The sequence below is a fragment of the Melanotaenia boesemani genome, chromosome 5 (assembly GCF_017639745.1).
Source record: "Melanotaenia boesemani isolate fMelBoe1 chromosome 5, fMelBoe1.pri, whole genome shotgun sequence".
NCBI classification, from domain to species: domain Eukaryota; kingdom Metazoa; phylum Chordata; class Actinopteri; order Atheriniformes; family Melanotaeniidae; genus Melanotaenia; species Melanotaenia boesemani.
Genome location: NC_055686.1, coordinates 29,675,312 through 29,697,848, shown reverse-complemented (window position 1 = coordinate 29,697,848; position 22,537 = coordinate 29,675,312). Strand labels below are relative to the sequence as shown.

General features: G+C 39.9%; 1 protein-coding gene across 3 annotated transcripts in view; it reads left to right on the top strand.

Moving 5' to 3' along the window:
- Window positions 1-592: 592 nt before the first annotated feature.
- focad (focadhesin) overlaps window positions 593-22,537 on the top strand; it is a 67,395-nt gene continuing 45,450 nt past the window's right edge. For all 3 annotated transcript variants that reach the window (XM_041984759.1, XM_041984756.1, XM_041984757.1), the window contains exons 1-7: window positions 593-660; window positions 4,543-4,614; window positions 5,633-5,707; window positions 5,789-5,943; window positions 6,109-6,207; window positions 19,547-19,648; window positions 19,807-20,032. In XM_041984759.1, the coding sequence (XP_041840693.1) occupies window positions 4,558-4,614; window positions 5,633-5,707; window positions 5,789-5,943; window positions 6,109-6,207; window positions 19,547-19,648; window positions 19,807-20,032 (714 nt within the window). In that variant the 5' untranslated portion in view covers window positions 593-660; window positions 4,543-4,557. The remainder of the gene's footprint in view (window positions 661-4,542; window positions 4,615-5,632; window positions 5,708-5,788; window positions 5,944-6,108; window positions 6,208-19,546; window positions 19,649-19,806; window positions 20,033-22,537) is intronic.

Below are 22,537 nucleotides of genomic sequence, written 5' to 3'. Positions count from 1 at the left end.
TGTTTTTTTCTAAACTTTAATGTTGATTAGTTTTCATCTGTTATCTTTTCTGCACCAGACAGTGAGTTTTTAATTTCGTTAAATGTAAAAATAATAACAAATCAATCTGATTTTGTTTCTGTTAATTAAAGGAAAATCCTATTTTCTTTAGGTTTTATGTCTCTCTGGTAGAATGGAAATAATTAAATCTAATTCGACCAAACAGAAGAAGAACAAAAAGAAAAAGAAGAGAAAGCTGATGAAAGCTTTCATTCCACTGCCTTCTGGTTCCGTCTACATAGAAACTATTACAGTAATCCAATGATCCCAACTTCTCTGCCAATGAAATCCTTCTCATTAATTTGCACAATAGCTACATTTTTTTTCAACTCAATAATGTGATTGAAAAAATTACCCTTTATATGTTTAAGATTACAGACTTAAAATTGTATATATTCAGTTAATGAACTGAACTTTAATAACAAGAAACTAAACACAACTTTTAAATGATTTTTAATATAATAACTTTCTGTAGCAGACGCTGGATGTTGGATTATTTATTTATTTATTTATTTAAGCTGTCATGCCCTGTGTGACAGGCTGAGTTCTTACAGTTTTGTCCCTCGGTGCGCTCCGTACTTGCATGTGTTTTTACGGTTTGCTGGAGGCGCAATAGCTGAGGTAAAGTTTGTCATCCCCATCTTAACTTGTGTTTTGTTTAGAAATGGATGCTTATATGTTTTTTAACGGGTCCCAGCAGGAAATCGGCTACAGTTTGCCTGAATTATTACAAACCATAGATAGTTTGAAGCTACTGTTAGCATGGTTGACAACTCATGCTAACCCAATGCTAACTTATTCACAGTTTACTTAACAGCTGTGTTTTTATTATTTTAAATATTCTTTAAGTAACCGAGTAAATATTTCTGTAGCTGCGTAATATTAACCAAATGTTCGTGCTGAAGCTTTTCCTTGTTATATGGGAAACGAAGCTAGCTTCATGACACACCGCCTAGACTAAACTCCATTAACATTTCTGTCAATTTGATTTTGATTTCATAGTTTCCAAGTACAGCTTACCACAAAACGCCGTTGAAAACATGTCCCAACTAATTAGTCAACATTTATTAAATCGGCTTTGACACAATTTGGAAAACGTATTGATTTTAAATAGTATAGAACCAAAAACTATCAAGTAGCATAGCAGCAGTATCCTGATAGATGCTGCTGAAGAGGCTGTAGTGCGAGGATGTGATATAACAACCAATATAAGGGACCAATGAATGTAGACAGTTCCAGCCACAAGCACATTATTAATGATAACTACAATAATGTAGTTGGTGTTATCAGAGATATATCAGCATGGCCTGATTAACAACCTGTGGGGACCTGGGGCATGAAATTATTATGGGCCCCCGCTGATACTCACTGGACACAAGTTAATTATTTCAGCACTATAGTCCTTGTCAAGATACAAGTTATTAACCATTGTTACAAATTATAAATTAAACAATGGAATATATTATTAATAACAATATTAATGCTTATTATTATTAATATTATGTTCTATTATTCTATTTAAATAATTGAATGTAGTTAAGCAATAAAATTAACATCTAATTTAATAAAATACATTTTTAAATGAGTTAGAATTAGTTTAAAAGATGGATTCGTCTGCCATTTGGGACAAAATATGAAAGCGAACAGGGGCATTTTTGGTGGCTTAATGCAGCTCTAGTCTAACTGGTTTGCAATTAAATAAAAAAAATTAAAGGTACTTTATAAATCCTGAAGTTATAAGTTTAGTTTATTTTCCCCCCTTAGCTGAGATTCATCACCAGTTTTTATTTCTGCGCTGGGTTTAGGTGAAAGAGTTGGATTTGGTTGTAGTTAATCTTATCATCTCTATAATAGTTTAAATTCTGACATTATGTCCTTATATTATGATTAAACATTGATGCATGTCTTTTACCAAATGATATAAAGGTTAAATAACTGATCTTATCTCAGTTTTTTACTTTTACTCTACACTAGTTTAGTGTTATAATGTTATAATTTATTAGCTCTGCATGATGACTTTTTAGTGTTGTTTCAGTCTGATTATGATGTTTGGAATATCATCAGGAAGCAAAAGAAAGGATTTTCATGGATGATTTAATCCTAAACTATCACTGTTGAGCAGAAACAAGAACTCTGAACTACATGGAAGTGTGTGTGTTGTCCATAAGAGCCATTAAAAGAGCCATGTGTGTGTGCGGTTTGCAAGCAGTAAAGCCTCAGTCGGGTTATTTCTAAAGGACTGCTCATGCTTTGTTCTCGCTTGTATTGCTAATGCAGACCTTGCAGTACAAGCCAGCCCATATTGTTTGGCTGTAAAGTAAAAATGCTGCAGAAGCCGCTGGAACTGTTTGGACTATAAACTTGTAAAAGTTTAGCTTGAATTAGAATAGAAGCCTGGAACTTGTAAATTGCAGGCATCAACAGCGATTTAGCGGTTTTATGTTGTTGTAATGGTACGTTATGAGTAATTAGCTGAATTCCAAGTTTAGAAATGGTAGAAATGAACACAGAGACGTGTATGGATGGAATATTGGCTGAATAAAGGCTAAACCAGCAGTAACAGAGCAATGATCCAGCTTAGAGACAGGATGAGGTTGGGAGGAGCCGTTGACTTACCGGGTTATGAAGCTGGAAGATGGAGAGGAGAGTACAGCAGCAGGGTGGTGGCGGCACAGCGAAGCAGCCTGGCTTATCAGCTAGATAACAGCGGGGGGTGGTCTGTGTTTGGGGAGGGGGGCAGGGGTTAGGCTACATGCCACTCTTCTTTTTTCATCAGTTGTTTTCTTAAAGCAATACATAGAACAAAAATGTAGTTACATAAGAGAAATGATGAATTCCAAAAATGAAAAAATAATCCAGTTTTATGTTTATTAATTAGTGTTATCGTTAAATAAGTGCAAAAATAAGAAAAGAGCCTCTCACGCTCGTCTTCCACATACCAACACAGAGACAAAACAATCTCATGGTTATTAAGCGGTTTCCCGGTCCGACGAAACTTTGGTCCAGTTAAACTGGTCCACACTGGTCCAGGTAAGTCGCTGCCGCAGCACCAGGCCTGTAGGTGGCGCTGCAACGCTGCCATATACACAGATGGGTGCAAACCACCATACAGAAGCAGTAGAGGAAGAGGAGGGAGGTCTGTGCCAGGGCTTTCACACAGTTCTGGTTCTGGAGCCTGAACTTCGGTGCTGTCTGGAGAACCGGCCGAGTTCCAGTTCAACCAGAAGCAAAGTGGGAGGAGTTTACTCTGGTGGAGGTTTGGTCCTGGAAGGCGATGGTTGAGTCATCATCGGGCTCCATTCTGGCTTTCCCAGAGTAAGCTGTTTAATCAGATAACTGAGAGAATCTCATCAGATGTCGACACCAGCTTTAATCAATCTACCAGTTTTTAACTGGTTGCCAGGCAACACAACAACATAGCAACATTCAGGGTTTACTAAGTGAAAGTTTGATTCACCCAAATCAGCTTTATCTTCAACGGGTGGTCTGTAGTCATCCTTCGGTCTTCATCTGTGGACGACCAGGCGGTCGCGTCTTCTTCGGTGGTGTCTGCTGCGGTAGCTGTCCAGCAGCTGGAAACATCTACCACGTCCATCTTCTTTCGCTGTCGCCCTGTTCTCTTCTTTGTTTATCTGGTATAGACTTTGTTTTTTACATTGGCCACGTTCACATGAGAGTTTTAATTCGACTTTAATTCAGAATAAAACTTAAATCCTCTTTAAAATGAGCTTATAAACACCTGATTCTGAATTAAACTTAAATCCAAAGTAAGTCTGGTTTATTCTGATTTTAAATCTGAACTGAATAATTCCTGGGCCATGTATACGTTCATTCTACTTTAAATTAATCCCTGTTGTTTTTAGCATGCTCGTTTCCTTGTCCTGTCTCCATGACGACACAGTACCTCCCTCCTCCTCCTCAGCTGACCACGCTGGTGCCGAGCTGCTGCTTCATAACTAGAGTCACCATCAGAGTGTCTTCCATGTTGTAGACAAAAAGAAAAGAAGAAGAAGAAATACTTTATTAATCCCTTTGGAAAGTCCTCAGGGAAATTTGTGTTTCCAGTACAACCCGTCCAAACAAAGCAGGAAGTGGAGTTTGTTTTCTTCCGGTAGACGTAAATACGTCACGTCCCCCGTCCAGTCAGAACCCTTCCCATCCCCCAGATCTAAAGCCAAATCAAATAAAGACGATTAAACGTGTTTTCAGTGTAAACCTCAACTCAGAATTACTGTTTCCATGTAAACGCAAAGGAGAATACTTTAATTCTGAATAATTAATTCTGAATTAACAACACCCTGTAACCGTGGCCGTTGGTCCGGCTTTGGCTTTTATTGAAACATAACACCAGCAGTCTGGTATTCAAGTGAAACCAGCCGTTACCTGCTGATTGAGAACCACTGTTTTCTTTTCTTTTCCTTTTTTTCCTTTTGGAGTGAAAAAGAGAAAATGTAACAGTCCTGAGGTGTAACGTTTTAGTGATGGAAACTCATTCTGCCACAGGTATGACCTGCAGACATGACGGAGAATCTGAGGACACGCTTGGATTTCTGCAGCCCTGTCATACAGGCCCAGGTGAGCTGCTGACTCTGAACATGTCCTACCTTCACCTGCACAAGCTCCTGTTTCTGATCGCCGTGATTTCTAGCTCAGAAGGTGGTGATATAAAAGTTTAATGGCTTGGTAATTAACAATGGACTTCTGAGGCTGTAAATATTCTACATAGAACTATGTTTCTGTTCATTCTGGACCAAGTAAAGCATGTTTCTAGTCCTCGTCAAACTCCAGTCCTCAAGGGTCGCAGTCCTGCTTCAGCACACCTGACTGAAATCTATGGGTCATTGTGAAGAAGCTTTTGCATCCATTTGATTGGAATCAGGTGTGTTGGAGCAGGGAAACAACAAAATCATGCAGGATGGTGGCCCTCGAGGAACGAGTTTGACCCCCCTGAAAAGAAATTAAATATGACTGCCTGGTTTGTGGTTTTTGGACTTATTTACAGTCCTGTATAAAAGTCTTGAGTCACCTCTTTCTGCTCCCGAGCAGCCAGACTTCTATGTGGACCTGTAGAAGGGTCTGGACCAGCTAAAGGGATCTGGAGCAGCTAAAGTGGTCTGGACCAGCTAAAGGGATTTGGAATTTTCCTTTGGACATGAAAGAAGAAAGTTTCATCACTGAAAAACAGCAAAGATAACACAAGACACCTGAGACCGGATCCTCACCAGAACCCTGATCTCTATGGGTCTGATGGGGGGATGGATTGTCCCCAGAACCCTGATCTCTGTGGGTCTGATGGAGGGACAGATCCTCCCTGGAACCTGGACCTCAACATTATTAAAGGAGTGTCTTTATTTTCTATTTTAAATAACTAATGAGAAATGTATTTAGTTATTCAAAGCTGTGTTTATGTATTTGGTGGTGGCACTTCTCTCCCTCCATACAGGCCACACAGCCAGTTTATTCTGCAAGAGAGTCGTTGAGTTTCTTTGCTCAGGAATTCAGTGGAAGGAGTTTCAGATTGACTTGTCATATGTGGAGTAAATTGCATCTCTAAAACATCTTCTGAGGATTCTAAACCTTCTTATTTTTCAAGGCGGTGAGAAATCTTGTTGCTGCAGTGTTAAAGGAAAAGGGTTCGGATGGGCCGATCACTCAGTCCTCCCCCCAGGTGAGTTCTGATCAGCAGCAGTGATGATGTAATGTGATTGTGACTGAGGACGCTGACTGACTGGATGCTGCTGGATGCCAGGGCCCAGCATTGGCAGCTCTGTGGCAGCAGTGCTGCAGCGACTCTGCTCTGGTGCGTTCAGCCTGCTGTGATGCTGTGGTGCTGTTGGTGGATCAGGGACATGCCGACCTGCAGTACGTCCTCAACAGCGTCCTCAATCTTCTGCCGTCTTCAAGGTACAGACATAAACCTCTCTCATTTACTTGCTAAGAAATATCTATATCTTTTTTAGTCTTTAGTCTGTAATACAGTTTCTTTCAAGCCTTTAGTATAAGAGAGAAAAATCCATCTAAAATGTGAAACAACCCAACTTTGAACTTGTTTGATATTTGTGTGTACAGTAATGTCCAGGGGCTCATAAAAGTCGTGGGACGACTCCTGCAGAAGCAGGCTGACCAGAGTCACGAGGAAACACACTTCACCTGTCCATATTCCATCAGGTCAGTCCGTCTTTGTTTGGGTTCACTTGAGTCATTTTTCAGGGTGTTTATGAGGTATAACACTGCTGCCCAGGCTGGCAGCAAAAACCTCCAACTATTATTCTTTCTGGACAAGCTCACCTGCAAACACCGCTCCATATGGGGGCTCAAGCTATGTAGTATTCATATCCGTTCTTGAGCTGACTGGGGATCAGTCTGGAGCAGAGAGGATTGTTGGGAAGGAAAAGCCTGGAAACGACACATTTCTAAGTTACAGTGTTTGGATGATTGGTTAGTTGATTAAAGAGTATGTAATTAAGTATATCTTTACATCTACCAGGGCTGTATGAATAATCTGGTCTCTACAGAAAGCGGAGACGTGTAAGATTACTACAGAAGACTCAGAATCAAGATATGTGATACTGTGTCAGAGTAAATTCACCTGGAACACAGTAGAAAATGTAAATAGTTATCTCTAAAATAAAAACCACATTAGTTTCAGTGAAAACTAGAGGATAGAAGTGAAATCTCATCTAGGAATGAGTGAAGAAATCCTAGGAATGAGTAAAGTGGTCCTAGGAATGAATAAAGTAATCCTAGGAATGAGTAAAGCAGTCCTGGGAATGAGTATAGCAGTCCTAGGAATAAGTAAAGTAGTCCTGGGAATGAGTATAGCAGTCCTAGGAATGAGTAAAGTAGTCCTAGGAATGAGTATAGCAGTCCTAGGAATGAGTAAAGTAGTCCTAGGAATGAGTAAAGTAATCATAGAAATGAGTAAAGCAGTCCTAGGATTGAGTATAGCAGTCCTAGGAATGAGTAAAGTAGTCCTAGGAATGAGTAAAATAATCATAGGAATGAGTAAAGTAGTCATAGGAATGAGTAAAGTAATCATAGGAATGAGTAAAGTAGTCCTAGGAATGAGTAAAGCAGTCCTAGAAATGAGTAAAATAATCCTAGGAATACGTAAAGCAGTCCTAGGAATGAGTAAGTAGTCCTAGGAATGAGTAAAGTAGTCCTAGGAATGAGTAAAGTAGTCCTAGGAATGAGTAAAGTAGTCCTAGGAATGAGTAAAGTAGTCCTAGGAATTAGTAAAGTAATCATAGGAATAAGTAAAGCAGTCCTAGGAATGAGTAAAATAATCCTAGGAATTAGTAAAGCAGTCCTAGGAATGAGTAAAGTAGTCCTAGGAATGAGTAAAATAATCCTAGGAATTAGTAAAGCAGTCCTAGGAATGAGTAAAGTAGTCCTAGGAATGAGTAAAATAATCCTAGGAATGAGTAAAGCAGTCCTAGGAATGAGTAAAATTATCCTAGGAATGAGTAAAGTAGTCCTAGGAATGAGTAGAGTAATCCTAGGAATGAGCAGAGCAGAGTTTAATGCAACACAGCCACTTTAACCGGAAACCCAACATCTGGCTCCTGAAGGCTTCCCTTTAGTGCTTCCTTACGATCATGATGGCGCCCTGCCTGCTGTAGATGTTTCCTTCAGCTCAGCTTTATACTTTAACAACTAAAGAGTGTGGTGTTACTTGATTTCAGGTTGTTTCTCCTCTGCTCTCTGGTTAACTCATGGCCCGATGTGAACACAGAAAGCATGTCGCATAACGCCCTCATAACTGTTTCACTCCTTCACTTCACTGTGAGCAAACTGCTAATTTAACAAGCAGCTGGCAGCCTCCAGACAGATACAGCAGGAATACTTTCACCTGGGGATGCATTGGATTTTTGGTCGATAATGAATACTGGCACCAAAAGGAATGAGTAAAGTGCCTCTCCTGCTTCTCATACTGGACACAGTATACTAGTGAAAACTGGTTTAGGTTTGAACACCAAAGTAAAGCCAGAAACCAGACTGCAGACATTTGGTGGTGAACGAGCCATTTTCAGTCCCAGCCTATCAGCGAGTTGGATTTTCTTCTTCTTTCTTCTTGGTCAGTGATAATTTGAGAAAATACCTACCCTTAGTTGTTGTACCTGTGTGATGTCCAGGTGGTTTGTCTGCTTGAATAAACCCATAAAGCCTCGTACACATACAAAGAATTTTTTTAACCTTATGAGATTTTTTATCTGGCCGAGACCTCACGCGTGAAGATAAAAATCAGGCATTTAACAGTTTTGATCATACTGTGTGTGGTGGCTCCGATAATCTAATCACAGAACAACACACACATAACGATGCTGTCCCGCACTGATCTACAATCTAGTCCACCGAGCCGTAAATCTCACCTGACCAAATTTGATCTAACGAAAACGTAGAAAAACCATGGCAACAATCGGAAAACACAACACACAGCATGGAAGTGGATATAATGGATGAGGGAATGATGGTGGTCTGGGGACTATTGTTAACAGAAAAATCCATAACTGAAAAAAAGAATAACAGACTGGAGACTGCATGAACACGGACTTTATTCACGGACCAAAATAATCTTTATGCGTGTACCAGGCTTAACATACAGTATGTTGGTGTTCGCGTTAAAAAATAAAAAGATTTTCCCGTTAATTTTAGATTAATCTCTTTGCATTAACACATAAATGACAGCCCTGATCAAAATCCCTAATTTATTTGATCAATATAAATATATATTGATCTTCAGCTCTCACTGGAGCGATTCGCAGCTGAGTGTGAAGTGAGTGGGATTAGAATCAGCACCTTCAAATCTGAGACCATGGTCCTCAGCCGAAAAGGGTGGAGAGCTCTCTCCGGGTCTGCAATAGGGTCCTGCCCCAAGTGGGGGAGTTCACGTATCTCGGGGCCTTGTTCAGGAGTGAGGGAAGGATGGAGCGGGAAATCGACAGGCAGATCGGTGCCGCGTCTGCAGTGATGCGGACTCTGCATCGGTCTGTCATGGTGAAGAAGAAGCTGAGCCAAAAGGCAAGGCTCTCGATTTACCGGTCGATCTACATTCCTACCCTCACCTATGGTCATGAGCTGTGGGTAGTGACAGAAAGAACAAGATCGTGAATACAAGCGGCCGAAATGAGTTTTCTCTGCAGGGTGGCCGGGCTCTCCCTTAGAGATAGGGTTAGAAGCTCGGTGATCCGGGAGGGGCTCAGAGTAGAGCCGCTGCTCCTCCACATCAAGAAAAGCCAGATGAGGTGGCTCGGGCATCTGGTCAGGATGCCTCCTGGACGCCTCCCTGGTGAGGTGTTCCGGGCACGTCCCACCGGAAAGAGGCCCCGAGGAAGACCCAGGACACACTGGATGGACTACATCTCTCGGTTGGCTTGGGAACGCCTCAGAATCCCTTCGGATGAGCAGGTGAATGTGGCCGGGGAGAAGGAAGTCTGGGTTTCCCTGCTTAGGCGGCTGCTCCTGCGACCCGACTCCGGATAAGCGGCAGAAAATGGATGGATGGAAATATGTATTTTTTACAATATTCTGGCAACCCCCTGAAATTATCTTAGGACCCCCAGTTTGAGAACCACTGCTCTTCACAACATAGAGAGGAATAACTGAACGTGTTCAGTAGGGCTAGATCAATTTTTTCGGCCTCTCTGCAGTCACTACTCCGTCTCCAGCATCGTCCCACCCACAGCACCATCTGATTTGTTACACGCATGGCACCAATCAGCAGTGAAAGCTGTGTGCTCACACACATGGCAGAGAGGAGAAAAAGGTTTGCCTAGTGGAGACGCTCTGGTGAGCAGCATCAGAGGTTACTTAAGGCCGCAGCCTCTCCCAGTCCTCTACAACTCACAGCTACCAGTAATGCTACTGTGAGCCCAGTAACGGTTTGTTAACATAAGCAGCAGCTCTGCTCGCAGTCTCTCCACACCTTCTGTTTACCACCTGAAACAAGGTTGCTGAGAATATCCATATGGAAAAGTGTGTGTGTGTAAGAGAGTAAAATTCAGTTAGTTTTATTGCAGGGAAGCATGTTGAGGATAGCTTGTGTAGCCACATGGGAAGCCACAGAAACTGACAGCAAAGCAGCGTTTGTCTACCTGGACACAGCAGATCATTCCGACCTGTATCATTCATTCATTCATTCATTCATTCATTCATTCATTCATTCATTCATTCATTATTATGTAAATGTGTAGTCACAGAACAGTTTGCCTGTTATTCTTTCAGCACGTCATAACTTAAGCTAACTTTCACTTATTTCAGTCATTCAGGTTTCAAAACGTTAATCTCATTCAGGAGATGGTGCTCTGACCTTTGGTATTTCTAACTTTAATAAATAAAATATTTAACTTTAAAGATTGTTTTCTTCCATTGAAATGAATGGAGAATGAAGATTAGCAATGATAATAAGGCTAATCTAATAATAATAATAATAACATTAATAATAATAATAGCAATAATAATAATAATAACATTAATAATAATAATAATAATAATAATAATAATAATAATAATAGCAATAATAATAATAATAATAATAATAATAATAACTACTACAATGTTATGGTTTCTCTCTGGGGATAAATAAATTGTTCTTCATTATATCTATAGACAAGGAAAGTTTATTTGTAAAGACAGGGTGACACAAACTACTTTTAATCCTTTACCCTGAAGAATGAAGGCACATCTGAAGGCAAAAGTTAACCCGGCAGCAAGGTGGCCCTGATCCGGTGGATGTGGGTGTCTAGACATTGTTTTACTTCCATAAAACAGATCTTCTCTGCTGTTAGATGGAAGGTTCATTTCAGGTGCACAGAGGTGGTTTGATGACAGGAGAGTGGATGAATGTTTCTGTGGCAGAGGTCCATGGAGTTTGTTGGATCTCTGGTCATAAAGGGGGATCTTCGGAGTCCTGCTGTGGCCTGAACTGCACCCCCACCTCCTCCTTTTCCTGCTCTTCCTCCTCCTTCTCTACCAGCCTTAGATTGGCACCTCTGCCAGGATCCCAGGGCCTTCTTAATCAGTTGCAGCGACAATAAAAAGAGCTGCTTTGTTTTTTTTTTTTTTCTCCTTTCTCCTGAATGTTTTCCTTCCTCCCCATGCTCTCCAGCTTTCTTTCTGTACTCCTAAAGTCTTTTCCTTTCCTTTGTTTAACCCTTTTCCCTCTAAGCCCCTTATTCTCTGAATCCTACTCTCTTTCAGTCCATCCTTCCCATTGTCCTACTTTCTCAGCCTTTCCTGGTCGCTGTCTCTTCTGCCCGTCTGTCTGGTAGCCTCTACCTCCCTGGTGGGAAGATGAATGCGTTGAGGGCAGCAGGGTGGCGCCATTGGCCTGGCAGTCTGGCGCGTCATTGGTCGTCAGGCCTGGCACCGCTGGGTAACTGTAAATGCTGCAGGATTAATAGAGGATGCACACTGGTGCCCATTGTTGACCGTCTGCTCGCAGCAGCCCTGCACAATCTGCTGCCGAGACTCGGAGCAGGATCGGGGGGAGGTTCAAGGCTGCGTCCGACACACCACCTCGTTTCTCATGGGATGTTCCTGGTTTAGTCTGTCCCAGCTGCCTCCTGCAGGCTTTCCCACATAATAAATCTGACCTGTCTGATCAGGTACACTCAGATGGTTAAAGTGTAGATCCAGTTTATCTAATTATCCCTCTAAGAAACAGGTAAAGGCTTGGTGGTTTACCTTCCTCTTTCTTTGTTTGTCGTCTGTGTTTTGGTTTGTTTGTAATGAAAAGAAAAGGGTACATGAAAGAAACAGAAACCTCAGCAGAATAGCTCAGTGCTTATTTCCCCTTTACACTTCAAGCCCTGTGCCTATTTTTAGCCAGAAAATTGTATAACCTTAATAAAATGAGTTTATATCTCTGCAACCACAATACCTGAGTGATTTAGGATAAATATATATATATATTTTTTTTTTATTTATTTATTTTTATTTCAAGCAGATAGTGTTCCAAGAACAAAACAAAGAGCAGAAGATCCAGAACAGTAGCTGTACAATGAAGTCCACAATTGACCAGATTGTGTAAAATATGTGTGAATTATATATTAATGCTGGAAAAGGAAGGGGAGAAGTAGAACTCATTGAACCCCACCGATTTGTAAAAGAAAATAATCCATTCACAAAAACAAAACAAAGAGCTGCTTCCTCATTCAGTCATCTCAGAAACTTTATCAACAGTGTCATATCTGCACATGTGTAAAATTACACATACATACTTACTCCTGTTTATACACTGATATACCACATGAGACAATGATTTCTACAACCACCGATGGTCAACAGAATACCACCAGGGTACGTAACATCTAAAGCAACCACTAATGCAACATAAATACGATTAAACTTCACATCTCTTTATTGTGACCAGACTTTCTGTTTATAAAGGGATCTGAGATGATAAATGCTTTAGTTTGAGCCCCAGACTGGTCCACAACTTAACACCACATCCAGACATAGAAGAACTTCTCCCGGTGGTACTTACTGTTGGAACTATAAAGTTCTGGTGTCTAGGAGAAAAAAGGTAACAGCTGATGAAAAGCTTTGAACATGAACTGTAAATGGTGTAATTTTACAAATCATCCATATATAATAATTTGTATTTAAGAGAGGATTTATATATTCTAGATACCCAGCCTCATGTATGATTCGTATAGCCCCTTTCTGTTGACGTTATTGCCCCACTTCTACACAGTAGGTTCGGTATGGAAGAATTAAAACACAGTACAAGATATGTAGATCATTGTGATCAAGGATATGAACTCAACTGATTATCACAAGGTTTTTAAGTTATTATATGGCTGATGTGTTTTCCAGCTTAGCTTAGGGTCTATCATTAAACCTAAAAGTTTTATTTCTAAAGCATTTTCAATTTGCTCTCCATCTATATCAACAACGTTTTGTGTATTTGATTTATGATTTCCAAATAACATTACATTAGTATTATTTAAATTTAAGGATAATTTGTTACTTTCCAACATTTTTTTTAATTTTACTTTATTATTGTTTACAGTGTTAATGGGTTGGTCAAAACTGCCATGGGTATAGAATATATTTGTGTCATCGGCAAACAATGTGCTTTTAACTAATTGAGAAACACTTCAAACATCATTAATATAAAAATTTAATAATTTAGGGCCCAATACTGACCCCTGGGGAACACCACAAGCAATGTCAAGACATCTGGGAGAAAGCTCTCCAACTTTAACACATTGTACTCTGTCGTTTAAGTTGTTTTATCCATTTCCCAGCCACCCCCCGTATTCTATATCGTTCTCATTTCTTAAGTAATATTTCATGATTGATGGCGTCAAAAGCTTTTTTGAGATCAATAAAAATTCCTGTAGCATATTTTTTAATGTCCAGTGCTTTTGATGTTTCTTCTGTAGCATCAATGATGGCCGTTGAGGTGGATCTATTGGTTCTGAACCCATACTGGCCTTCTTTAATTAAGTTATGTGCTTATCTATCATTTTTATAACCATTGGTCAAATACTTTTTCAAGGATTTTAGAAAATTTGGGGAAGAAGTGAAATGGGTCTTTAGTTTGTGAAATCATGCTTATTTGTATACACGGGTATGACCTTAGCAATTTTCATTTTCCATGTTGAAGCGACAGCTTACAGATATGTGTTAGAGGTGTTATGATATAACTATGGCCATAGTGCCATATCAGTCAAGTTACAGTCTGTAGAGAATTTATTTTTTCATTATTTAACAATATTTAAGATTCCATGCTCACTGACAACAGAGAGAAAGATAGAGCTTTTGTTCATTACAAAGTTTGGCTCCATTTCCTCTTTTAGTATTTTTGCTGCTAATTTGGGGCCCACATTTACTCTGCCACATATGACTCTTATTCATGTTATGATTTTCACCATTTGAGTCAACAAAAAGATCTGGGTAATTGTGTTAAGATCTTGGTAAGCGTGTTAAGATCTGGGTAAGCTTGTTAAGATCTGGGTAAGCGTGATAAAATCTGGGTAACATGTTAAGATCTGGGTAAGCATGATAAGATCTGGGTAAGCGTGTTAAGATCTGGGTAAGCGTGAAAAAATCTGGGTAGCATGTAAAGATCTGGGTAAGCGTGAAAAAATCTGGGTAGCGTGATAAGATCTGGGTAGCTTGATAAGATCTGGGTAGCATGTTACGATCTGGGTAGCGTGTTAAGATTTGGGTAGCGTGATAAGATCTGGGTAAGTGTGATAAGATCTGGGTAGCATGTTAAGATTTGGGTAGCGTGTTAAGATCTGGGTAAGTGTGTTAAGATCTGGGTAATTGTGTTAAGATCTTGGTAAGCTTGATAAGATCTGGGTAGCGTGTTAAGATCTGGGTAGCGTGTTAAGATCTGGGTAGCGTGATAAGATCTGGGTAGCATGTTACGATCTGGGTAGCATGTTAAGATTTGGGTAGTGTGTTAAGATCTGGGTAGCATGTTAAGATTTGGGTAGCGTGTTAAGATCTGGGTAAGTGTGTTAAGATCTTGGTGGCGTGTTAAGATCTGGATAAGCGTGATAAGATCTGGGTAGCGTGGTAAGGTCTGGGTAAGCGTGATAAGATCTGGGTAAGCGTGTTAAGATCTGGTAGCATGTTTAAGTTTAAGAAAGCATGTTTAAATATTAGTTTTGATAATAAAAAAAATGAATCACACTTATGCAATGACTTTAAGAGTCGATTGTTGCAGACTGCTGTTATAAGAATAAAAGTTCAGTAACTTTTGGTTTTCAGCCACTTACAAAAATAAAAAGCTGTTAACTGCTTTGTCCTCTTTACGCAGTGGCAGTTCAGATATTTCTTGTAAATCTCAACCTAAATATTAATTAAATAAAATCAAATATTAATGACAAAGAAGGCTGTGTGAAGGGAAGGAAAGGACTTTTTTCCCTTTTAGTTAATGCAGCATTGTACAACGAGAGAAAGGGAAAAAAAGACTGACTTAACGTAGAAAACAAGGTGAAACAAAAGAATATAGTATACAGAGTGATATGTGTTGTGTTTATGTGGGAATATTGCAAATATAAAGGTATGGAATACAATAATAATCATAATAATGGTAATGACATTGAAATTGAAATAAAGTATTTTTTTATTATTTAATTTAATTTAATAATTTACCAGAAAATAGGATGACAATCTTAGTTAAATTGGACCTTTAAATATAAACCAGATCCAACTTTGTTTATATTTTACATTTAATGCTATTTATTGGTGAGTCAGTCTTTCCGGAATAACCACCTGGAGGTTTTTCTACAACAAACAGGCTCTGGACATGAGTGGAGCTTAGTTATTTTTTTCTGCATGTAGAGGGGCTAACCATGTAATTCCTTTTGAGGCAGGTTGCTATGGTAACAGGCTCCAACATGGCAGCTGCTCCATGGTAAGATGTAGATGGAGTGGGAAGTGTGTAGGAGCCTCATCCTATTTAAGCTTGTCGTCCTTTTCTTAGTGATGGTGTTTTTAGGCCATCATTCAGTGTGGCAGGATGTTTGTGGTTCAGTCATTTCCTTTTTTCCTCCTCCTACCTTTTTTTTTTTTTATTTTTAAGCTTTTTCTGATGAAATATAATTAATTTTTTGACACTTAAGAAGTTGGTGCAAAAAATGTTCTTGTCACTTGAGGACAGAAATAGGTCAAGAAATAATTCAATAAAACAATTGTTGCTGGTCTGATGAGTCTCCATTCAGCTCCCCATTCAGATGCTAGGCTCAGAATCTGGTGGAAACATCATGAAAACATGGATCCATTCTGCCTTGGATCAACACATGGTGGGGGAATGCCACTATTATAGATTTTCTTACAGTTATTGTCAGAGAAAAAAAACACCATTATTCCACATAAATTACTTTTCGGACACTATAAATGTGTAAAATCACATCAAGCCTTCTTTGAGACCAGGGATCTGCTAGGTTTGCCCTCAGCCAGCTAAATAAAACTAATTTATTTAGACATGCCATGACCTTTTAAACAAAGACAGCTCTTAATTTTTGATAAATGTCTACTCTAGGAAATGAAAAACTGCTAAAACTTGCTTTTTCTTTTTATATCTATTTTTTAAAAACCTTTGGTTCTTTATCATTTTGAGGCGTTGTTATTAAGAGCTATTGTGGAAGGGCCAGCGGGCCTCTTGCAGCTCCGCATCGCAGGTTGCAGACCCCTGCTATCGTCTTCAAACTTTGTAGGTAATCTTGGACTTTTTTTTTGTCCTTGTAGGTAATTTTTCACTCAACTTTTGAATACCATTTTTGCTGGGTGTTTGAAGCATAGGCACTATGTCTTGATGAATAGTAAAAACACTGACACCAGAGGTTGTATGTTTACATTGTGTCTTGCTCTACAGATTAAACTATGTGGTTAGGATTGTTGTTTTTTGTTCCATAAAAATTGACTTCTTGTTAGAAAATTGCCGTTTAACCCTTTAATGCTGTATGTATCATACTTCATACAGTTTCTGAAACCGTTTGCATCATTTTATGGTAAAAACTTTGCTCAAAATCCTGTTAACCCTTCATCAAGCGGGGTCATTTAGTCAAAAACGCCTGTAATATGACCTCTCCAAATTAGAATCACTGCTGTTATTGAACCCTCTGGATTGTAAGTACAGGCTTGGGCTCTTTGTAAAGGTAACACTCTCTAGTTTCACCTCAGCAATCAGAATCACAGTAAGTATTACTGATAAAAAGTTATACACTTTAGAACATTTTTTTTGTCCTTGCCTAACCTGTACGGACAGAATGAGACCAATCTTGATGGGAAATATTGATGTTTGACCTATAGAGAGCCCTCAAAGGTAAAGAAAGTCAACATTTAAACTTTCTGCTTTTCTGTAAAAAAGGCTTTAGTGTTAGCGCTGTGGTTGTTGCGTGTCAAAATGGTTTATATCATCGGAAAGACGAGACTTTGAGATTTCATTTGATGTGTATATTGTGGGCATTCATGACGGAGGGGCTTGCACACATGGCTGCAATGTTGTTGATTAGTAATCACGTACCGGGACCGGTACGTCTGCATCGTAAGGGGTTAAACACAATCTGATACTTGTCTACTGCCCCTTGGTGGACACCTTTTGCATTACAATAATTATGACGCATCAGTAAATTTACAAAAATAACTTTTGTTAATTTCCTTCTTTAAAATTTTGTTAAATAGAATGATTGCTAATTTGGTATTTTTAATTAGGATGGAAGATGAAAGCAGAAAAAAATGTATAAATCTGTAATTTTTATGGCAGATTTTAAGAGGGGATGTTATTGTGATTTGAAAGGGTAGTAAAACATTGAGCTGATCAGATTTCTAGTTTATTTAACACTGATCTTTACATAAAATTCCCAGCCACCCAAGTTTTGTCATATGGAAAATATAAAAAGTCTTTTGTTTTGGAAAAATATTGACTTTGTGTTAGAAAATTAGCATTTGAAGGGACAGAAGATGATTGAAAGATCTGAGCAATAAAACAGTGAAAAAAAATATTATTCTATATTATTATAGCAGTTTTTATTAGGGAACTTTTTTGTTTTCCAGTGGGGCTAAAAGGATTGTAAATTATAGCGATCTACAAGGGTTAAGTTTTATTTATTTCTGTCTTTTGATGCCAACATAAGATTTTATAAAATAATATGAAAACAAAGTAAAGAAAATTCCATCTTAATCTGCTCCGCTGTGTGCAGAGTGAATAAATCCTACAGATAAACAGATGGAGAGGCTGCAGGACCTCTACCTGGACCCGGGACGCTTCTTTCTGGAAGCTGCAGAAAGAAAAGGAGCAGATTACAGAGACAGCAGCACTTTCTGTGGAAAGAGACGATATTGTGGGATGTTTTCATTTACATTTTTTATTTCTGTTTTTACTGGTTTTACTAAGGTTACTGTTATTCTTGTTGTGTGGCAGTTTCAAATGTACTCTATCAATAAATAAACTTAAATTTAATACCACAATAAACAGTGAGATTTATTGATGGTGACGTCCCTGTTCAGGTGTGGGGGGATATTTTCTTGGCCCACTTTGGGCCCCTTAGTACTAATGTGGCCTGATTTAATGCTTTAAAGCCCGACTCCAGAAAAAATGGGGCATGGCAGACTCGGTACTAGAAGCTGGACCTCATGAAGAGGACGACCCGGTACCCGAAGGTGGTCCTGATAAAGAGGACGACCCGGTACCAGAAGCTGGTCCTGATGAAGACTTTGTGTAGGATCAAAGTGAAGGGAAACATTTTACTGGCTGTCTACAGTAAATCAGGTCTGTTTTGAACTCTGACTCCAGCTGGTGAAATGTGTAGCCGTTCAGAGGAAGCAGAGCTTCAGCTGGTAGATGTTACCCGAGCCTTTGGTCTGCCAGAGCTCTGATTTAATGCTGAACTTGAGTCAGACTAAAGAGAGGAAGGTCTCCGTCTTGACTTCTTCCTTTGTATGGCAGCTGAAAAACTAGGGAGCCCCACATAGCCTGATGGATTGGAGCTGGGATCTGGAAGTGGCCACAGGGAACCTGAGGAGGAGGTGCAGAGATGGTCAGACAGATTAGATGGGTTAATAAAGACCGGGCGGGGGGGGCAGGCACAGACCTGCTCAGCTGGAGAGCTTCCTTCCTACACTTGGATGCTTACTGATTGATGGATCGCTGACCCCCAACCTCCCGCTCATGAAGAGTGTTGTGTTAACCTTCCAGTTGACAGAAGGGGTTGGTGTAACAGTACTTAGAGGCTTCAACTTGGATTTGACCCCAATGTGTTGCCTTCACTGTCCAGGAATTTCCATTTAGACGTGTTACAGCGACTAGATGTAAAGAAGATGCTGAAATTATGCTGTAAATATTTTCCATCATTATATATCTAAACTAAAATGAAAGACTGAAAATAAACATACAGCTGGAAAAAGACAGATAAAGAGATAATTAACTCTCAGGTCGTCCGTTATCTCTTTAGAGGCTGAGAGACTTTAAAACGACTAGAAAATATGGAACATTTTACAACCAGGTAACAGATCTGTTTGCGGAGCAGGATAGACACGTGGAAGTAAAGGTTGACCTTAAGAGAATTACTCTGCTTTTCCTAGTTATCCTCGTGATGAGCAACAGGTATTAAAATGGATAAAATTTTTAAAAATAACTAAGAATTTATCTAAGGATCATAATTGAACGTGTGTTCAGATCTCTACCCTTTAATTTATTCAGAGTGAATATAAAATGTTGAGAACACATGAAGGGAGCAGATTTACTGTTATTTACTGCTATAAAAGTATTTTCAGGCCAGACGTGTTGTTTGCGTGTTCCTCTGTGTGTGTGTGTGTGTGTGTGTGTGTGTGTGTGTGTGTGTGTGAGAGAGAGAAATGCTGATGAGACAGGAAACGTTTCCAGTGGTCTGTATGCTGCCAGATGAACAGATATCGAGTCCTTACGGTTATAAATCTGACTCCGTGTAGTTGGAGCCTCAGCCGCCCTGAACCTCACCGCACGCCACTGATCTCTCGGGCATCTGTGAGCCGAACTTGACCTTTGACCTGTGTTGCTGTGCAGGAGCAGCCCCCATCCATACATCACAGCCCTGGAAAACCGCCTGGACTGCTGGCCGGCGCTGCTGCTGGAGATTGATGACTTCATTCAGCAGGCTGCTGACAGGCAAGCATGTCGCCCACCCAAGCCATGACTCCATGAATCTGACAAGCATGTGATTGAAAATGTTTTAGTTTCCATGGTTACGCAGTAAAATGCTTAAACTTAGAAACCTTGTGAATGGATAAATATGAAGTTGTCAGTGTTTGTGATTACCTTTGCAGAAATAAAACTTCGTACATCAGCATGCTGGCTCCTTTCCTTCGGTACCTGTACTGCGAGCCTCAGAGACAACCACAGCATGCCCTCCTGCGACAGAGTCTCCTCAGAGTGCTGCAGCCCAGCCAACCAGGACCTGGACCAGATCCCCACACACGGGACCAAGAGAAGACCTCAGCAGTGTGGGACAGCCTGCTGCTCTGCCTCTGTCAGCTGGTTCCACATATGCAGGTGACTCGCTGATGATGGCTCGTCTGCTCCGCAATAAAACACGATTCGTCTACTGAGCGACTCGCTGCTCCTACACTTTATTGCAGCTTTGTGAAAAGTTGTGGTGGTTTTAAGTGTTTTTTTTCCTTGCAGAAGCACCTTGAATATAGGTACAATTTTAGTTCTCAGCTGTGAAGATTCTTTACTAAAACGAGCAGACTGGGAGAGTGTTTCACCGGTCAGCAGAGTTCTGTGGAAGCTGCAACTGTTGTTAAAAACCTCCGTATTTCCAGCAGATCTGGATGATATAGACTCGTCCCGGTCATTTTCATAGCGAGGAGGAGGGATAAGCAGCAACAACAGCTGGGATTCTACCTCCCTGAACACTGAGACTGTGTCATGCATGGTGATGCCAGAAATTTTTCCTGCATGCCTGCATGTTAATGATCAGAAATATGGAAGCTGATGATGTCGTGTATCAGGTAAAGCAGAGCAGCGCTGAGACCTGTCGTTGCATTAAAGTCACGGATTGGACAAAACTGCAAGGACTGGTTGATTCTGCTGTAAAAGCTGCGATCAGAAATGACTGCAGGGACCACCTGGTAATACCTCAGAAATGTTAGTAGACAGGTGGTAAATTATCAACCGCGGCAACAAACAAAATTGTTCTTAAATCCTACTTACAAACTTTTTACGAACATTGTGGCATTCACCAAAATCTGTGTCTTGGTTTTGTTTTTAGCTGAGAACAAATCCTACGAACACTCAGAAGAAGTCTTACGAACATCCGAGAGTCGCCACGTTTGAATACAGTCAGCAATTCTGTTTTCTGCTTCATTAAAATGCAATAATAAAACTACAGTCATGCTTTTTGTCAGATTTTTAAGAAACTTTTGGTAAATTACAGAACGTTGCCTTATTTTAAGATGAACAGCAAGAATCTGCAGATCGTGTCCTAACGTTATAATTTCCCTCAGGGGAAAATTAAACTAATTTTCATCCATTTCATTCATTCATTCAAAAACAAGCTGTAGGGAAGACGGATATAATTCTATTTCTGGTCTTCCTAAAACCTTCGACATAACAGACTGAACACAGACCAGATCTGTTCCCTTAAACACAAGAATATCCCTCCATAAACGTCCAAGTCCCCCGTGTCTTTCAGATTCACCTGCTGAACCTGGTCTTTAATAATGAATATTACTATAACGCTGTCTTCTTTATTATAATGATGATGAGTTTTATTAGGAAATCCAGGTTGTGTCCTGGTCTCTTGGTTAATAACACCTGTCAGACTCACCTGGAGGATTCTTCAGATGTACTCGCTTCATAGGTGAACTGCATCATAAAATGATGCCACTTTACTGGTTGTGTAAGGTTCACTAGGCTATGTGATGATTTATCCTACAGTGAACCTCTTTAGGATTTTGCATGTTCTTCCCATGGGTTCTCTGGCTTCCTCCCACCGTCCAAAGACATGATGTTAGGTTAACTGGTGACTAAATTCTCGCTAGGAGTGAGTGTGAGCAGTTGTTTGTCTCTCTGTGTTGGCCCTGTGATGGACTGGTGACCTGTCTCAACTGCTAAATGCTAGAATAGGCGCGACCCGAAAGTGTGTAGGTAATGGATAGATGGTGAACTGTTTCCTCTTTAGCCACAGCACCACCAGGATGTTGGTCCTGATGCGTTCATGGACCAAGCTGCAGTCCAGGTTCAGGAGGAATTATCGACCTGTTTGGATATAAAACATATAAATATTTTCTATCCTCTGAATCTCGCTGTGTGATTATTTATAACCTAGTTTATAACCAACCAAGTGGAAAATCAGGCGTCGGGTCACATCTTCATTATTATTATTTTTGCCTGTTTGCCTGAGTCGGGACCTTTTATGGTCATTTTTTGGCGTTTGCTAAGTGGAACCAGCTGCTCCGTCTTTTCAGCTTTTGAGAAGTTGACATTGACCAATCTAATAACTATTTTACAAACTATTTTAAGTTTACAGACACGACAGAGTTTTCATTAAAAACGACTTTGGAACAAAGTTAAGGAGATTCGTTAGAAGATTTTGGTGAATGAGGCGCATTGTGGAGATTTAGATTCCTGCATGCCTGCTAGTTTAGAAGAAGATTTTCTTTTTTTTTAACCTTTTGATCGTTGAAATGCTCAATAATCCTGAACTCTTTCAGTTTATAACAAAAACCTTAAATCTGTCACAGTCCTGTTCTGTTTTGCTGCCGCCATTTTTCAAGTCTTCCCTTAAACTTATTTGTCACCTGGTCAAGCATGTGCAGAGACAACATGCACCACTGAGACCATCAGAACGAGCCTCATTTTTTCCTGCTGATCCAATCATGAAAAGGTTTAAAGCCTCCCTCTCCACCGGTTCAAAGTTATTTCCGAAAGAGGCCGATTGGGTCTGCTGACATGTTTATGATGCATTTTTATTCTGATTGGACATTTGATCAGATTAAAAGTGTTTCCTCAAAAAGGCATCTCAAAGCACTTTAAAAGATAAAGTCCACGTCA